The sequence below is a fragment of the Schistocerca gregaria genome, chromosome 5, assembly GCF_023897955.1.
Source record: "Schistocerca gregaria isolate iqSchGreg1 chromosome 5, iqSchGreg1.2, whole genome shotgun sequence".
In the NCBI taxonomy this organism is placed as follows: domain Eukaryota; kingdom Metazoa; phylum Arthropoda; class Insecta; order Orthoptera; family Acrididae; genus Schistocerca; species Schistocerca gregaria.
In genome coordinates, this window is record NC_064924.1 from 655429429 (window position 1) to 655446618 (window position 17190).

Consider the following 17190-nt stretch of genomic DNA (forward strand, 5'->3'; position numbering starts at 1 on the left):
TTTTTTCATCGAACATTCTCGAGCCCATTTCCTCTTTTTCGTAGTGTTCTGTTGCTCACCTGCTGTACCTAATATAACTGCAGCGCACGCTTTCTTTTGGTTGTTGGGCATCTTAGCCTTATGTTGCCAACAGACGATTTTTGTCAATATTATTGTTAGTGTGATGCTGTTTCATTATATTGAAGGATTGACAATCTAGTAAATCAACAAACCACAGCCAGTCTCTAGCGAGACGCTTTTATCCCGAGTAATCCGACTGTTCAAAGATGTTAGTCCATTGCCTAATCGCAGTTGTCAGTGGTTAATAACAACTTAAAACATTCTTGATGATGTATAGCAGTGGTTGTTTGTTGCTATTAGGGTTGATGGCGTGAAAAATTTGTGTTGTAAGTTTTGGAAAGGCGCAGATTGTACAGATGTGGCGGCTAATGTTTTGTAGTGACAAATGGCGATGTTCGAGAAGAAGAGCCAAAGGAAAATTTGTCTAGACGACACAGAAACGTTGACATGCGCAATTGAAAATTATCAAAACATACAAGGGCACACGGTAGGTAACTGTCAGAGTGAACTGAAATGACAGTTCCTAGTACAGAGCCAGCCATGTATTCGTATGTTATTTTACCACTTTCCTGTTAATGGCAACAAAATTGGGATAATGATTTATTTGCATGTTCCGAATCCCTTGTTGTGATGCGAAAAACTTCAGTTCAACGATTACAGAAGTCTTCATCGGTGAAAAATATGAGCTACATGTTGACCATGTATATGGTTTCTTAAGTTTTTCTACATAGGTGCAGTAATTTGTTATTTGCAATGTTTAGTCTCTACCCTACTTAATCGCAGAACACTAGAGGAGCAAAACATCATATTGTTACTAAACCATCGTAAATTTTACTACAGTTAGGAAATTTCCCATGGTATCCCACATACAAAATATGCGCAAGATACCCTGTTTTACGCCCTGTACTGACAATACCAGATTGGCGGGGACTGTGAGTTGGTACCAACTGCAATCGTAAATTTTACGAGGGTTTAGTAATCAAGAGTTAACCACACAAACACGCACACCACATACACGAGTTGTACTATGGAGTAGTTGTTAGCAGATATAAGTTCAATTTTTATTTGAAGTTAATTGTATTACCTATTAAATTCTTTACATCACTGGGTCAGGTGGTCAAATATTTGTGTGGCTTAATGCATTCGTTGTTTTTGTGTCACTTTACTGCTGAGTGATGGATAATGTCAATCATTTCCTCTTTTCTATTATTTCGTTTATGAATTTTGTTTTCAAACTGTAATTGATTGTTCACAATGAACTTAATAACGAAGTAAACATACCGTGAGGCTGTTTTTAGTATGCCCAATGTTTTAAAGAAATAACTCCCTTGAAACATTAGTGGTTGAAAGTAGGGCAAACAAGTTAACATTTTATATTATCCAAATGCTAAAAATTGATATGTCAGATGTTTAAGGTCTGAAATCATGAAATACAGTTCAGGTTCTTTTCACTATGAGTAGTACCCTTTACTGATATATAAAAAAAGTTACATCTAATATAAAATAGAGCTAGTTTTTGTACTATAATAAGCGCACAATGAAAAAGATGTACATTGAGGATTCACTGCAAGAGAAGTATTGTCGCACCATAAGAAGATGGTGTGGGGTAGTAAATTTTGATATTGCGTAATTTTATTGGTAGAGTTACAGAAATTTGATCGGGGAAAACACATTGACAACATTGTTAATTTTGCACATGTGTGTTTTTGATGAAAGCACAATTAAAGATCTTGAATATGTCTTGCATCAGTGATTGTGTATACATGGAATGATTGCAAGACAACTTTTTTGGAAGTATATTGTAAAGCAATTTATTAGGACTACTTTGAAAATGGAAGTAGCTAGTTAAAACGAAAACTTGTTGGTAGTCCTTGTACTGACAAAATTTACATCAACAGTTGGACTGAAATATTGCTGATTGCAACTGGAGTTAAATTTTAATAGTCCCTCTTCCATACAGGCTCCGAACAATTTACCAAAGTATTTTAGAACACTTTACCAAAGTATTTTATTGAGTTATGTTTTTGTATTTTATTTTTAAGTAGTTGTGTTTATGTGAATAGTAGCTTTCTTGTTACGGGATTACAGAACTAAGGAAAAATAATCATTCAAATTTCTTTTGGCCATCTTAATTATGTTAGTATTTGTCTCCAGTAAGAATACAAATGTGATAATTGTATTGAATTGCCAGGATATTTAAAAACTTTTGATTGAAATAAGATAATACACATAAGAACTTAAAAGGCATCACACCAATAGTGTATCAATATTTAAGATCTGAGCTTGTAGTGTTGCTGACAAGATGCTACTTTTTATTTGATACAGTTCTCCTACACTATATGAAAATTGAAATAAGCAGAATAACTGAAATGCTTGATACCACTTGATACCAGTTCCCAATCCAAGAGCTAAGTTGACATCACCTAGATGTTGAGCTATGCTACCAGTCAGTGTGTAATCGTTTCCAAGATTTCATATTCTTATTTTTTTTTTATTTGTCAACTCATAGAACTGTCACCAACCATACTAATCAAAGTTTTGTGGTACTCTACAGTCTTTCACAATTTACTGCATTTCAAAAACTAACATAAATGCAAAAGATATGTTGTGCCGTATTCTCTTTCTGTTTGCATACACATGATATCACATGCTACATCGTTGTCACATTAAGTGGTGAACAGACAGTATTGAAACGTTCAGTTTACTTGATTCTAGATAATTATGCAGATATGTCAGTGAAGTTAGGATCTCAGGTGCTGTCATCTAAAAAAAAAAAAATAAAAAAAAAATAAAAAAAAATAGTGGTTTCATTACAGGGCTCCCTGGTTGTCACAGTAGTGTCGTAATATTTTTTCAGTGTAGTTAAATACTGAGTGCAGTGGTGCTTTCCTTCATTTCTATGGGAGTAAATCATGTATATATATATTTTAACCTCCTTGTCAGGTTATAAATGAGTGCATAAGTAGAGACCATGTATATGGTTTCTTAAGTTTTTCTGCTTAGGTGCAGTAATTTATTATTTACAATGTTTAGTCTCTACCCTCCTTAATCGCAGAGCGCTAGAGGAGCAAACATTATATTGTTACTAAACCATCGTAAATTTTACTACTACATATTTTATTCAGAGTCAGTCAGTATTAGGAGATTTCCCATGGTATCCCACATACAAAATATGTGCAAGATACCCTGTTTTATGCCCTGTAACGACAATACCAGATTGGATCCTTATTAATTTAAGCAGTGACTGAAGCAAAATCTCACGCAGCCTCAGCCTGTACCAAGCTGAGTGATATCCCTGTCACTGTTACCCAACACAAAAGCCTTAATGCGACTCAGGGCATTATCTTTCAAAACAGATTTAATCCTCTAGTCTAACAAAGAATTCAGGCAAAATCTGAAATGTCATGGTATTGTTCATTCTGTACAGTGCACACAAAGGGCTAACAGAAAACAAGAGTTGACACAGGTCCCTTCATATTGGCATCCTGTTGGAAAAAGAAGTTTTGGGATGTAGATATAGTGTTGAGCCTTACTTCTGAACAACTGTAAGGTGCATTCAATGTTCCCATTTTGGTCACCTGTCATTCCACTGTTCTTCATATCCTGCCTGTAGCAGAACTCTTCACAGATATTGCCCCTGTGGACAACTTTCATTTTACACAACTTCTTGGACCATGGCATTCCCTGCTTGCAAGTCTAGCCCAATTTAAAAAAAATAAAAGAACAATCAAGAGTATAAGGCAATCACTTGCCATACTTTGACGTCTGAAAAAAAATATTAGTAACTTCATCCTATGGATATGATAATAAATTTTTCAGAAATTGCACCCAGCACTTTCTCTGTTCAAAGACATGAACAATTGTCTAAATAATTAAAACTTCTCTTTTACATATCCATATTGTACCAGTGGTGATCCATCTGGAGGTCTTACAGAAGCGTCAGATTCCATCCGTCTTGACCCATGATGTCATTACATAAACACGACAATACATATAAAACGAACAGACACATCTCTCTCCAAAAATATAATCAAACTGATGGGACCAACGCGGAAAATTGGGGATTTTTGGGTGGGGACAAACTAAATATAAACACATGCAGACACACACATCCAGATCCCAAACCACACAAAACGATGACATAAAAACACCACAAATTTCCCAAATTCCGCTACACTTACAATATTGACAGGAATCGGTCACTTCCCTTCACTGCATAGCTCAACCACAAGTGTCAAACCCACAAAATAAAAACCAACTACTTCAAAAATTATAATCACATCGCAACTATCGATACCACAAAACCAACACCTAAAACAACAAAAATTGTTATCGGACATTTCCCTTGACCTGTATAGGTCAACAGCAGCTCATGGTACCAAAACACCTAGCTACGACGACACATTGGAATCGAGCAGTTCCCTTGACTTATATGCCTCATCAACAGCTCATGATACCAAAACACACATAGCTGCCATGACAAATTGGAATTGGTCACTTCCCATAATCTATACAGCTCAAACACAACCCACAGCCAACTATACCAAAAAAAATTTGAAATCCAGTACTTCCCCTAAGATACGTAAATAAACCACAAGTGCCGATACCAAACCATCAACCACCAACACATGCAGTAATAAATGCAGTAAATACATGGAGTAAAAATAAAACATCATAACAGGCAAACAGTACACACAAAAAAAACCTACTTACCATAGAAAAGTTCCGGAACTACACACTAACCCCCAACTCGCATATTCTGCTTGCGTATACCACATTTCGCTATCTCCGTCACAAGCTCAAACATCTGCAGAAACTTAATGATGGACAACTTGTCATCCCCCATTTCCACTCGCAGTTGCGCACTATTAAACTTAGAAGTCATATCCGTACCTAACAAAAGAAGCCACAAATTGAATTAAACGACTTAACCGCGCTACGAACAGCAAACCAATAACATCAGAGGGCACTGCAATAACATAAACACAATGGAAACTTTATTTTCAACTCACTGAAACTAATTTCAGTTCTTCTATAATGGTCACGACCAGTAAATGCACACTCAAGCTCGGACGCCTAAATGAACCCAATACAACACATAACACTCGGACCATATACACACCACCAAGTGCAACAAGACGACATCTACAAACACAATACACTCACAAACTAAACTCCACGCCGTCATGACATCACACAACACCCTTACGTCACGGGTCAAAGCTGACTGGTGGGATCGGATGCCTCTGTTGACCCCACCTGGAGACCCTCCATTGTTCTCCAGCATTTAGGAAAGGTGGTGACCCTCACCTAAGATGTTATTGTTCTGTATTTTAACTGGCCCACATGCAAAGAATAGGCTGTGGAAGAAAGGTGTAAAAGTATCTGACCATAGAATGGTCCGATCGTCCTCTTACTTGGGTGTGTAACATGAAGCCCTTCAAGATTTAAAATCTTGTGAAGAAAAAGAGGGAGAGAAGGAAAAGAAAATAAAGAAGTCAGAAAGCTCTTTGATACTGCCCAACGAACCTTCCCCTACAGAACAACTACGTGTAGACGTGGATATTACACTACCTGTTGCTGCCACCAAAGTGAATGTGTCTCTTCTCCACCATATGTGTTGCACAGCAAAAATCCAAGATTTTGCCACAATGTGTTATCACATTATTCTCTATAACAATTTGAAACATCTTCATTCATTTTACCTGCAACAAAACCAATAGTCTTAAAAAAAAGAAAAAAAAACCTTGCCAGACCATCAGGCAACTTCTGATGAATTTCACTATGACTGTCAGTTTAATGTGACTGAGAAAGAGGCAGCTTTTTTAATGAAATAGCAGAATTCATTCTAATTAGTGATATTTTACTGTTAATACTGTGTACAGACTATGTTTCTACAAGTTTCTGTCATTTGTTAATGTATACCTAGACTCACTCCACATCTGATACTGGTCCCTGGCATGAATTTGCCTGGCAGATTAGTGTCGAGGTCCGGTGTACCGACCAGCCTGTGGATGGTTTGCCGTGCGGTCTGAGTGCCTTGTCACGGTTCGCTCGGCTGCCCAGTCAGGTTCAAGTCCTCCCTCGGGCATGGGTGTGTTGTCCTTAGCATAAGTTAGATTAAGTAGTATGTAAGCTTAGGGACCGTTGACCTCAGTAGTTTGGTCGCATAGAACTTACCACCACCACCACCACCACCACCACCACCACCACCACATCTGATAGTTCCGCTTGATGAGACCTATAGAACATGATCAAAGAATGACGAATGAATGAACACTAAGTTGAATACCATTCTTCAGGAATCTGAACACACTTTTTGTACCATAAGTGACCTATCCATAGATCTACTACATATGTCCACAGGCTACTGACTACATTGTTTGTACAGTTCTATGCAGCTTTGCACATTCATTCATTTATTCATACATACATACATTAATCCTTGTTCCATAGATCATGAATACGACATTTTGTAATGATGTGGAACATGTCACTTTAACAAGTTTTTATTACACAAAATAATTAATTTTCAGTTCCTGCTTCATATCTAAGAATTCATCTATTGAGTAGAAGGAGTTGTCATTCAGAAATTCTTTTAATTTGCTTTTAAATGTTGGTTGGCTATCTGTCAGACTTTTAATACTATTTGGCAAATGAACAAAGATTTTTGTGGCAGCATAATTACCCCTTTCTGTGCCAAAGTGATTTAATCCAGAATAGTGAAGATCATCCTTTCTTCTAGTGTTGTAGCTATACACTTCACTGTTATTTTTGAACTGGGGTGGGTTATTAATGACAAATTTCGTAAGTGAATATATATATATTCCGAAGGTACTATGAATGTCCCGAGTTCCTTAAATAAATGTCTGCAAGGTGATCTTGCTCCAGCTATTGTTCTCATTACATGCTTTTGTGTAATGAATACTTTCTCTCTTAATGACGAATTGACCCAAAATACGATGCCGTATGAAAGCTGTGAATGAAAATAGGCATAGTAGGCTAATTTCCTGATATGTTTATCACAGAAATTTACAATAACCCTAATAGCATAAGTAGCCGAACCTAACCAGTTCAGCTGATCGTCAATGTGTTTCTTCCAATTCAATTTCTCATCAATGCACACACCCAGAAATTTTGAGCATTCTGCTTTAGCAACAGACTTCTGTTCATAGTCTATATCTATCAATGGTGCTATGCCGTCTACAGAATTGTATAAACTGTGTTTTCTGAAAATTTAGTGAGAGTCCATTTGCAGAGAGCCCCTTGATAATTTTCTGAAAGGCATTATTTGCAATTTCCTCAGCTGAGTTTTGCTTGTTGGGTGTGATTGCTATACTTGTATCATCAGCAAAAAGAACTAGCTTTGCACCTTCATGATTATAGGGTGGCAAGTAGTTAATATATATTAAGAACAATAAGGGACCCAAGAATGAACCCTGTGGGACACCATTCTAGATAAACAAACAACCCCCCCCCCCCCCCCCCCTAGTTAGAGGACTCTGTTGGTTTTTGCAGACTATCTATACTGTTAATTTCAACTTTCTGCATTCTTCTGGATAAGTATGAATTAAACCATTTGTGCAGACCCACTCATATCTCAATACTTAACCTTATCTAGAAGAATTTCATGATTCATACAATCAAAAGCCTTTGAGAAATCACAAAATATCCCAATGGATGATGTTTGGTTATTCAATGCATTTAATATTTGATCAGTGAAACCATATATAGCATTTTCTGTTGAAAATCCTTTCATGAGTTCCCAAGTGCTATCAGCACTCCAGCTAGTATAACGACTGTGTGTAGGGAGTTAAAAAGAATGGGCTACAATGGTTGAGCATCTCTTCATAAGCCAATTTTTTCTATAGTCAGCGCAAAGTGCCACAATGAAGGTGGACAGAGGATGACTGTAAGCGAGTGATTTGGAGTAACGTATCAAGCTATATCCTGTGGAATTCCAATGGAAGGCTTTGGTTTTAGCAATTGTCTGGAGAACATTATCCACCATCATGTGTAACACCAACACTGAAGTAGGCAGGAAGTCCAGAGCCTCAAACATTGCTACATGGTTACCACATTACTGTAAAAGTTCATTCTTATTTGTATATTCAAAGCTTAAACATATCATCGTTTCAGTTATGTGGGAATTATACACAGTCACGGAAAATCAGAAAGGTCTATAAGTAAAATTGTCACAATAAGAAGGGAACATACACGGTGCTAAAAGCGTATTGCGTGTGGTGCTGCCGCCATTGCCAGTTTATGTTGTATTACCACTGGTGCAAGCTTTACACATCTGAAGGTACCTGAACTTGTCAGAATGGGTGAACAGTTTTGTTTTGTTGACCGTATATACAGGCATAGAAACTTTTCATTTTACTAACAAAAAATCAGTACAGAAAATTAGGGTAAAGTGCACTGATTTTGTTTAATTGACTGTGGCATCATGTATGAATTATTTTTTATTTAATTGAATTTTTCAGTGAATACTTCCATTCATGTAACTTGTTTCTATTGTTTCTAATAATGTGAATCATCCTGCTGCAGGAATATGTTATACGTGTGCAACGTGGACCAATACCAGAGAAATCGTGGCATGTCTGTAGGAGGTATAGTGATTTTGTATCGCTGCACAATGCGTTGCAGCAGTCAGGTCTCCCTCTACCACTACCTCCTAAAAAACTTATTGGAAACATGGATCGAGAATTCGTAGCTGAGCGGCAGCTTGGTCTTCAGGTAATTTAGATAAATTTCTCTTCATTTTGAACTTGTTAGTACAAACTACATTTACACACACACACACACACACACACACACACACACACACACACACAAAGTGTTGGACTTGAAACTAACAACCTCTTTCCCTTTTGTAGGTAGATATCAGTGTTTGTTCTAATCAAGGACACAGTTTTGTTTGTTTCAGTGGGATTCAGCCTAACATATGCTGCAGAGTTTCTGATGTTTTTGTGAAACAGAAGTTTTGCTTTTGCTTTTACCATTGATGTGATGCTCAGGTTAATATAGCCTTTAGGTACCTCTGTCATCAATTGATAAATCTTAATAAGGTATTATCAATTTCAATGGTCACATTGAGCAAATGTTCAGTATTAGTGTTAAAAGTAACAGGATTTTCTGTCTTGACCCCTCAGCATACTCGTGGCTATGTTGTAAATGTCTTTGTGGTGACCACGGCTCCTGAGCCATCACAGCATCCCATTTTCAGCTATCCTCACTTCTGCTTACTTTCATGTTCCTTTCTGACAGTCCTTAATGCCACACCTGCTACCCTTTAGGTTTCTCTTTCTTTACGTGGTCCCCTGCGGGTCCGGGGGTTAGAATAGGCCCAAGGTATTCCTGCCTGTCATAAGAGGCGACTAAAAGGACTCCCTCCCCCTCAAGGGGGTAGTTAGCGCTTGCGTCCGGAGACGGACGGTTCCACAACCTACGTTTGTGGTCATTTTGGTTTTTCACTTCTGGTTTCTTCCTTCCTTTGGTCGGCTCCTTTCTTTGTTCTTCTCCCTCTGTTTTACTTACTTTTTCCCTTGCCTTCTTCTTGCCTTCTCTGGTCTCCACCTCGGCGTTTGAGACAGTCTGTCCTTTCTCTCCCTTCTTTTTCCTCTTCTTCCTTCCTCCTTGTGCGTGCCTGAAGGCCGACCCACGCATTCGCATACGTAGCCGGTGATGGGGTAATGCGTAATTCCCCGCCCTGGGTAAACAAGGGAGGGGTGATTGCCTGAGCTGACACCTTCCAACCATGCCGATTGGTCCCTCCGGCTGTTTCTCGGGAGGTGTGACCTGAGGTGTAAAACATTCACCTAAGGCGGGAGTGCCCTCTGAGAGGGTCCCCACAAGGAAGGAGCGCGCCATCGGAGACACTGGCAATCATGGAGGGATTCCTACGGAATGGATTTCTCTTCTTCTTCTCTCTTGACTTCTGCCCAAAACCGGAAACTTGACCAGCCACCAGTGACAAAAGTACTACCGCCTGTCCCACAGTTCCTCATAGTTTCTCGATCTGAGGACGGAAAGGATTTTTCCTCTGTCAACCCTTTCATTGTCCAGATGGGTGTAGATGCCATAGCCGGATCGGTCAAGTCTTGTAACAGGTTGCGTAATGGTACCTTGTTACTAGAAACTGAGAGCGCCTTTCAGGCACAAAAACTGCTTCGGGCCACACTCCTGTCCACGTTCCCTGTCCGGGTGGAGGCTCACCACACTTTGAATTCGTCTCGTGGTGTGGTATATACTAGATCACTCAACAGATTGACTGACGAGGAGATTCAGTCTTTCCTCGCTGAGCAGGGCGTGACGGCTGTCGATAGGGTCATGAAAAAGGTCAACAATGACCATGTACCGACCCGGACACTTTTCTTGACCTTTGATAGTGTTCAGCTGCCATCGCGCGTCAAACCGGGCTACGAGGTTATTTCTGTTCGCCCCTATGTCCCGATACCTACGCGCTGCTACTAGTGTCAGCATTTTAATCACACTCGCCAGTCATGTTATAATGCAGCTAAATGTGTCACTTGTGGCAGGGATGCCCATGAGGGTCACTGTCCACCTCCGTCTCCTCATTGTGTGAACTGTCAGGGTGACCATGCAGCGTCTTCCCGCAACTGTCCCATCTGCAAGGAAGAACGCTGTATACAGGAAATTTGGGTCAAAGAGAAAGTGTCCACCCTGGCTGCTCACAAGCTATTTGCTAGTAGGAAGCCCACACTGCTTCCAGCGGGGAAATACAATACTGTCCTTGCCTCTCCTCGGACTACCAGGGAGGTGGTGACACAGGCATGTGATCTGACCTTCAGCACTATGGTCGTCCGTTCTGCCAGTGCTAAGATCGCCCGGTTGATGTCTCCTCTTCCTGCCGTCACCCCTCAGACACAAGCACCTTCATCAGCATATGCCAAGACGAAGACCCAGAAGTCAGATGGAGACCCAGAAGTCAGATGCATGGGCCTCCAAGAAGGAACCGTCCCGTGCAGACTTCCTACGTACCTCGAACTCCCAGCCATCGACCAGTACTTCCACTAAACAACCTTCCAAGAAGGCTCATAGGAAGCACAGTTCTCATTCTCTGTCACTGCGCATTTCCTCTCCTGCGCCACCCAGCAGTTGCCGCCCCAGGCCGTCATCCATTTGGCCTGGCCACACCGCTGGTAGCCGAACATCTGGACGTTCACCGGCGGAGGAAGCTCCCCCTCCCAGCCATCTTCACAAGATTGCCGAGGAAGCTATTGAACCAATGAACGATGACTCTCCGCCTACTGATAGCGGCGGCAGAGCTCGCTTAAAGCCAGGCCATCAGTGGCCTTCGAGGTGACCCCTTCTTGCATCTTCTTTTTGTTTTTCTTCTCACGATGGCGCTTATTCACTGGAATATTCGCAGCATTCGCTCCAACCGAGAGGACTTAAAGTTGCTGCTCCACTTGCACCATCCGCTCGTCGTAGCCTTCCAGGAAACGAAGCTACGCCCATGCGATCAAATTGCCTTGGCACACTACACCTCTGTGCGTTTTGACCTACCCCCTGTGACAGGTATTCTGGCTCATGGAGGGTTTATGTTGCTGGTCCTGGATGATATTTACTACGATCCCATCACATGGCACACCGGCCTGCAGGCAGTTGTCGTCTGAATTACTCTCCCCACTTTTACATTTTCCATTTGTACCGTTTACACTCCATCACCATCTGCCATTACCAGGGCAGACATGATGCAAATTATTGCTCAGCTACCTGCACCATTTTTGTTAACTGGAGACTTCAATGCCCACCATCTCCTTTGGGGCTCTCCAGCATCCTGCCCGAGGGGCTCCCTGTTAGCAGACCTTTTCAACCACCTCAATCTTGTCTGCCTCAATACTGACGCCCCTACTTTCCTTTCGGACACATCTCACACCTATTCCCATTTAGGCCTCCCTATATGTACTACCCAACTTGTACGTCAGTTTGAGTGGTCTGCACTTTCTGTTACATATTCGAGCGACCACTTCCCATATGTTATCCATCTACTGCATCATACCCTCTCTCTGTGCTCAACTAGTTGGAACATCTCCAAAGCAGACTGGGGGCTCTTCTCTTCCAGGGCGACCTTTCAGGATCAAACCTTCACAAGCTGCGATAGTCAGGTCGCACACCTCACGGAAGTCATTCTCACTGCTGCTGAATATTCCATCCCTCACACTACTTCTTCTCCACGTTGCGTACCAGTCCCCTGGTGGACCGCAGCATGTAGAGACGCTTTACGTTCTCGTCGACGTGCTTTGCGCACCTTTAAATGCCACCCTACGGTGGCGAATTGTATCAATTATAAACGATTACGTGCGCAGTGTCGTCGTGTTATTAAAGAAAGCAAGAAAGCCAGCTGGGCTGCTTTCACAAGCACCTTCAACAGTTTTACTCCTTCTTCTGTTGTCTGGGGTAGCCTGCGCCGGCTATCTGGCACTAAGGTCCACTCACCAGTTTCTGGCTTGACGGTCGTGAATGACGTCCTTGTAGCCCCTGAGGATGTCTCCAATGCCTTCGGCCACTTTTTCGCAGAGGTTTCAAGCTCCTCTCATTACCACCCAGCCTTCCTCACCCGAAAACAGGCAGAGGAGGCTAGGCCACCTAACTTCCGCTCCTCGAATCGTGGAAGTTATAATGCCCCATTCACCATGCGGGAACTCGAAAATGCACTTGCCCGGTCATGGTCCTCCGCTCCAGGGCTTGATATTATTCGTATTCAGACGCTGAAGAACCTTTCTCCTGCGGGTAAAGGTTTTCTTCTTCGAACTTACAATCGCATCTGGATTGAGGGACATGTTCCTGCATGCTAGTCTACTGTTGTACCGATTCCTAAGCCAGGAAAGGACAAGCACCTAGTTATCGACCCATCTCGCTTACCAGCGGTGTCTGTAAGGTGATGGAGCGAATGGTTAACTCTCATTTGGTTTGGCTGCTCGAATCTCGACGCCTACTTACCAATGTACAATGTGGATTTTGTAGGCGCCACTCTGCTGTTAACCATCTGGTTACCTTGTCAACCTTCATTATGAATAACTTTTTGCGGAAGCGCCCGACCGCGGCTGTGTTCTTTGATTTGGAGAAGGCTTACGACACCTGTTGGAGGGCGGACATTCTCCGCACCATGCATACATGGGGCCTTTGCGGTCGCCTCCCTCTTTTTATTCGTTCCTTTTTAATGGATCGACAGTTCAGGGTATGTGTGGGTTCTGTCCTGTCAGACACCTTTTGCCAGGAGAATGGAGTGCCACAGGACTCAGTTTTGAGCGTCGCTCTCTTCGCCATAGCGATCAATCCAATGATGGATTGCCTCCCAGCTGATGTATCAGGCTCCCTTTTCGTGGACGATTTTACCGTCTATTGCAGCGCGCAGCGTACATGTTTCCTGGAGTGCTGTCTTGACCATCTTTACTCCTGGAGTGTCGCCAATGGCTTCCGTTTTTCTGCCGAGAAGACGGTCTGTATTAACTTCTGGCGCTGCAAAGAGTTTCTCCCACCGTCCTTACAACTCGGTCCCATTGCTCTCCCATTTGTGGAAACAACAAAATTTTTAGGTCTTACATTTGACAGGAAACTTAGCTGGTCTCCACATGTATCATTTGGCTGCCTGTTGTACCCGTTCTCTAAATGTCCTCTGTGTTCTCAGTGGTATGTCGTGGGGAGCGGATCGAACCGTCCTACTTCGCCTATATCGGTCGATCGTCCACTCTAAGCTGGATTATGGGAGCTTCGTATACTCCTCTGCACAGTCGTCCATCTTACGCGGCCTCAACTCCGTACAACAACGGGGTTTCCGTCTTGCTATCAGAGTGTTTTATACTAGTCCCGTCAAGAGTCTTCATGCTGAAGTCGGTGAATTGCCACTAACCTACTGGCATGATATACTGCTTTGTCGGTATGCCTTTTGGGCTACTCTCAATGCCCGACCACCCAACTTACCGTTCCTTTTTTTACGACTCTCTCGACTGTCACTACGGGTTGTATGTCTCTGCCCTAAGACCCCCTGGAGTTCGCTTTAGTCGCCTCCTTCAGCACCTTGATTTTTCACTCCCTGCAACCTTTCGAGTGGGTGAGAGCCAAACGCCACCTTGGCTCCAGGCTCAGGTTCGCGTTCACCTTGACCTCAGCTCGCTCCCAAAGGAGGTTACCCCTGGTTCAGTATACCGCTCCCGTTTTGTCGAACTTTGTTCGAAGTTCATTATTACGATCTTCATTTATACAGATGGCTCTAAGACCAATGAAGGTGTCGGGTGTTCTTTTATTGTCGGGGCACACAGTATCGAATACCAGCTCCATGGTCATTGTTCGGTCTTCACAGCTAAGCTATTTGCCCTCTACCAGGCTGTTCTTTACATCTGCCGCCACCGACATTCTGCTAATGTCATCTGCTCCGATTCCCTGAGCGCCATCGAGTGCCTCAGTGATCCGTATCCGGTTCACCCTTTCATGCACCGGATCTAACGCTCTCTTCAGTGGCTGGTGGACGACGGTTCTCCGGTTAGCTTGATGTGGGTTCCTGGCCATGTCGGTATTCCTGGGAATGAAGCTGCAGATGCCGCGGTCAAGGCGGCTTTCCTCCAGCCTCGGACAGCTTCTTGTTGTGTCCCTTCATCAGATTGTAGCAGGGTCATTTGTCGGTGCATTTTATCGCTGTGGCATGCCAATTGGTCTGCACTTACAGACAACAAGCTTCGGTCCTTGAAATCTCTTCCTGCGGCTTGGACGTCCTCTTCATGCCCTTCTCGGCGGGAGGAGATCGTTTTGGCCCAGTTACGAATTGGACACTGCCGGTTCAGCCACCGCCATCTGCTGACGGCTGCGCTGGCGCTGTTCGGCCCATGTGGGCAATTGCTGACGGTCCGCCACATTTTAACGTCCTGTCCGAATTTTAATACACTGCGTGTTGATCTTGGCCTGCCATGTACTCTGGATGCCATTTTAGCGGATGACCCAGGAGCAGCTGCTCGCGTTCTTCGTATTATCAACTTGACAAACCTGTCTAAGGACATTTGATTATGCTGTTTTCTTTTAATCCTCTACCTGTCTATGTCTTTCATAGTATTGTCCCTTTTAGTTGCTGTTTTAACCTTGTGCCTCGCGGTGAACTCCTAACTTTGTCTGGGCACTAATGACCACTTGTCTTGTACACTCTCAGTAGAGCATCCTGATAACATGAGGATCATAGTTCAGATTATGCCTGAACTGCCAGTTCGCCACAACTGCCCAAGTGTAGATGTATGTTCCACTAGGATTCTCGGCTGTGACCATCGTACCAAATAAGCTTTGTTGTGGCTGGGTGGTGCACAGGGTGAGAGTCCTTGATTGGAGGAAGTGGCATCAGGGTGGACATTTGTCTGATGAAACAAATTAAATTAATGCCATAATAATGATGGTACTGATTCGGTTGTCTGCAACAGAGAGAGAAAATTCTGTGCAGAAAATTACAACCCAATAGCTTTCCCTATTGTGGCTGCCCCATGGGAAAAAGCAACAAACAGAAGACAATCAATAAAACATATTATCCATTTCTTAAGGGTCTTTTTGTTCTGTCATTGCAACTACAAAAATGCTGGATTCCCCCCCCTCCCCCCCTCCCCCAACCACCAGAGGGGTTTTGCTTTACTGTTTTGCTTTATACACTCCTGGAAATTGAAATAAGAACACCGTGAATTCATTGTCCCAGGAAGGGGAAACTTTATTGACACATTCCTGGGGTTAGATACATCACATGATCACACTGACAGAACCACAGGCACATAGACACAGGCAACAGAGCATGCACAATGTCGGCACTAGTACAGTGTATATCCACCTTTCGCAGCAATGCAGGCTGCTATTCTCCCATGGAGACGATCGTAGAGATGCTGGATGTAGTCCTGTGGAACGGCTTGCCATGCCATTTCCACCTGGCGCTTCAGTTGGACCAGCGTTCGTGCTGGACGTGCAGACCGCGTGAGACGACGCTTCATTCAGTCCCAAACATGCTCAATGGGGGACAGATCCGGAGATCTTGCTGGCCAGGGTAGTTGACTTACACCTTCTAGAGCACGTTTGGTGGCACAGGATACATGCGGACGTGCATTGTCCTGTTGGAACAGCAATTTCCCTTGCCAGTCTAGGAATGGTAGAACGATGGGTTCGATGACGGTTTGTATGTACCGTGCACTATTCAGTGTCCCCTCGACGATCACCAGAGGTGTACGGCCAGTGTAGGAGATCGCTCCCCACACCATGATGGCAGGTGTTGGCCCTGTGTGCCTCGGTCATATGCAGTCCTGATTGTGGCGCTCACCTGCACGGCGCCACACACGCATACGACCATCATTGGCACCAAGGCAGAAGCGACTCTCATCGCTGAAGATGACACGTCTCCATTCGTCCCTCCATTCACGCCTGTCGCGACACCACTGGAGGCGGGCTGCACGATGTTGGGGCGTGAGCGAAAGACGGCCTAACGGTGTGCGGGACCGTAGCCCAGCTTCATGGAGACGGTTGCGAATGGTCCTCGCCGATACCCCAGGACCAACAGTGTCCCTAATTTGCTGGGAAGTGGCGGTGCGGTCCCCTACGGCACTGCGTAGGATCCTACGGTCTTGGCGTGCATCCGTGCGTCGCTGCGGTCTGGTCCCAGGTCGACGGGCACGTGCACCTTCCGCCGACCACTGGCGACAACATCGATGAACTGTGGAGACCTCACGCCCTACGTGTTGAGCAATTCGGCGGTACGTCCACCCGGCCTCCCGCATGCCCACTATATGCCCTCGCTCAAAGTCCGTCAACTGCACATACGGTTCACGTCCAGGCTGTCGCGGCATGCTACGAGTGTTAAAGATTGCGATGGAGCTCCGTATGCCACGGCATACTGGCTGACACTGACGGCGGCGGTGCACAAATGGTGCGCAGCTAGCGCCATTCGACAGCCAACACCGCGGTTCCTGGTGTGTCCGCTGTGCCGTGCGTGTGATCATTGCTTGTACAGCCCTCTCGCAGTGTCCGGAGCAAGTATGGTGGGTCTGACACACCGGTGTCAATGTGTTCTTTTTTCCATTTCCAGGAGTGTATATTAAAAAAAAAACAGTTTGGTTAGAACAGTGAGCTGTTATTTTGATCTAAAAGCAA

The 17190-nt window shown here is 43.6% G+C and overlaps 1 protein-coding gene across 3 annotated transcripts in view; it reads left to right on the forward strand.

Annotated features, from left to right (window-relative positions):
* The first annotated feature begins 245 nt into the window (after nucleotides 1-245).
* The window catches only part of LOC126272673 (PX domain-containing protein kinase-like protein), a 137399-nt gene continuing 120454 nt past the window's right edge, over nucleotides 246-17190 (forward strand). For 2 of the 3 annotated variants that reach the window (XM_049975691.1, XM_049975692.1), the window contains exons 1-2: nucleotides 262-547; nucleotides 8611-8799. In XM_049975691.1, the coding sequence (XP_049831648.1) occupies nucleotides 446-547; nucleotides 8611-8799 (291 nt within the window). In that variant the 5' untranslated portion in view covers nucleotides 262-445. Of the gene's footprint in view, nucleotides 548-8610; nucleotides 8800-17190 lie in introns of all 3 variants that reach the window. The other variant, XM_049975690.1, reaches the window with a different exon arrangement.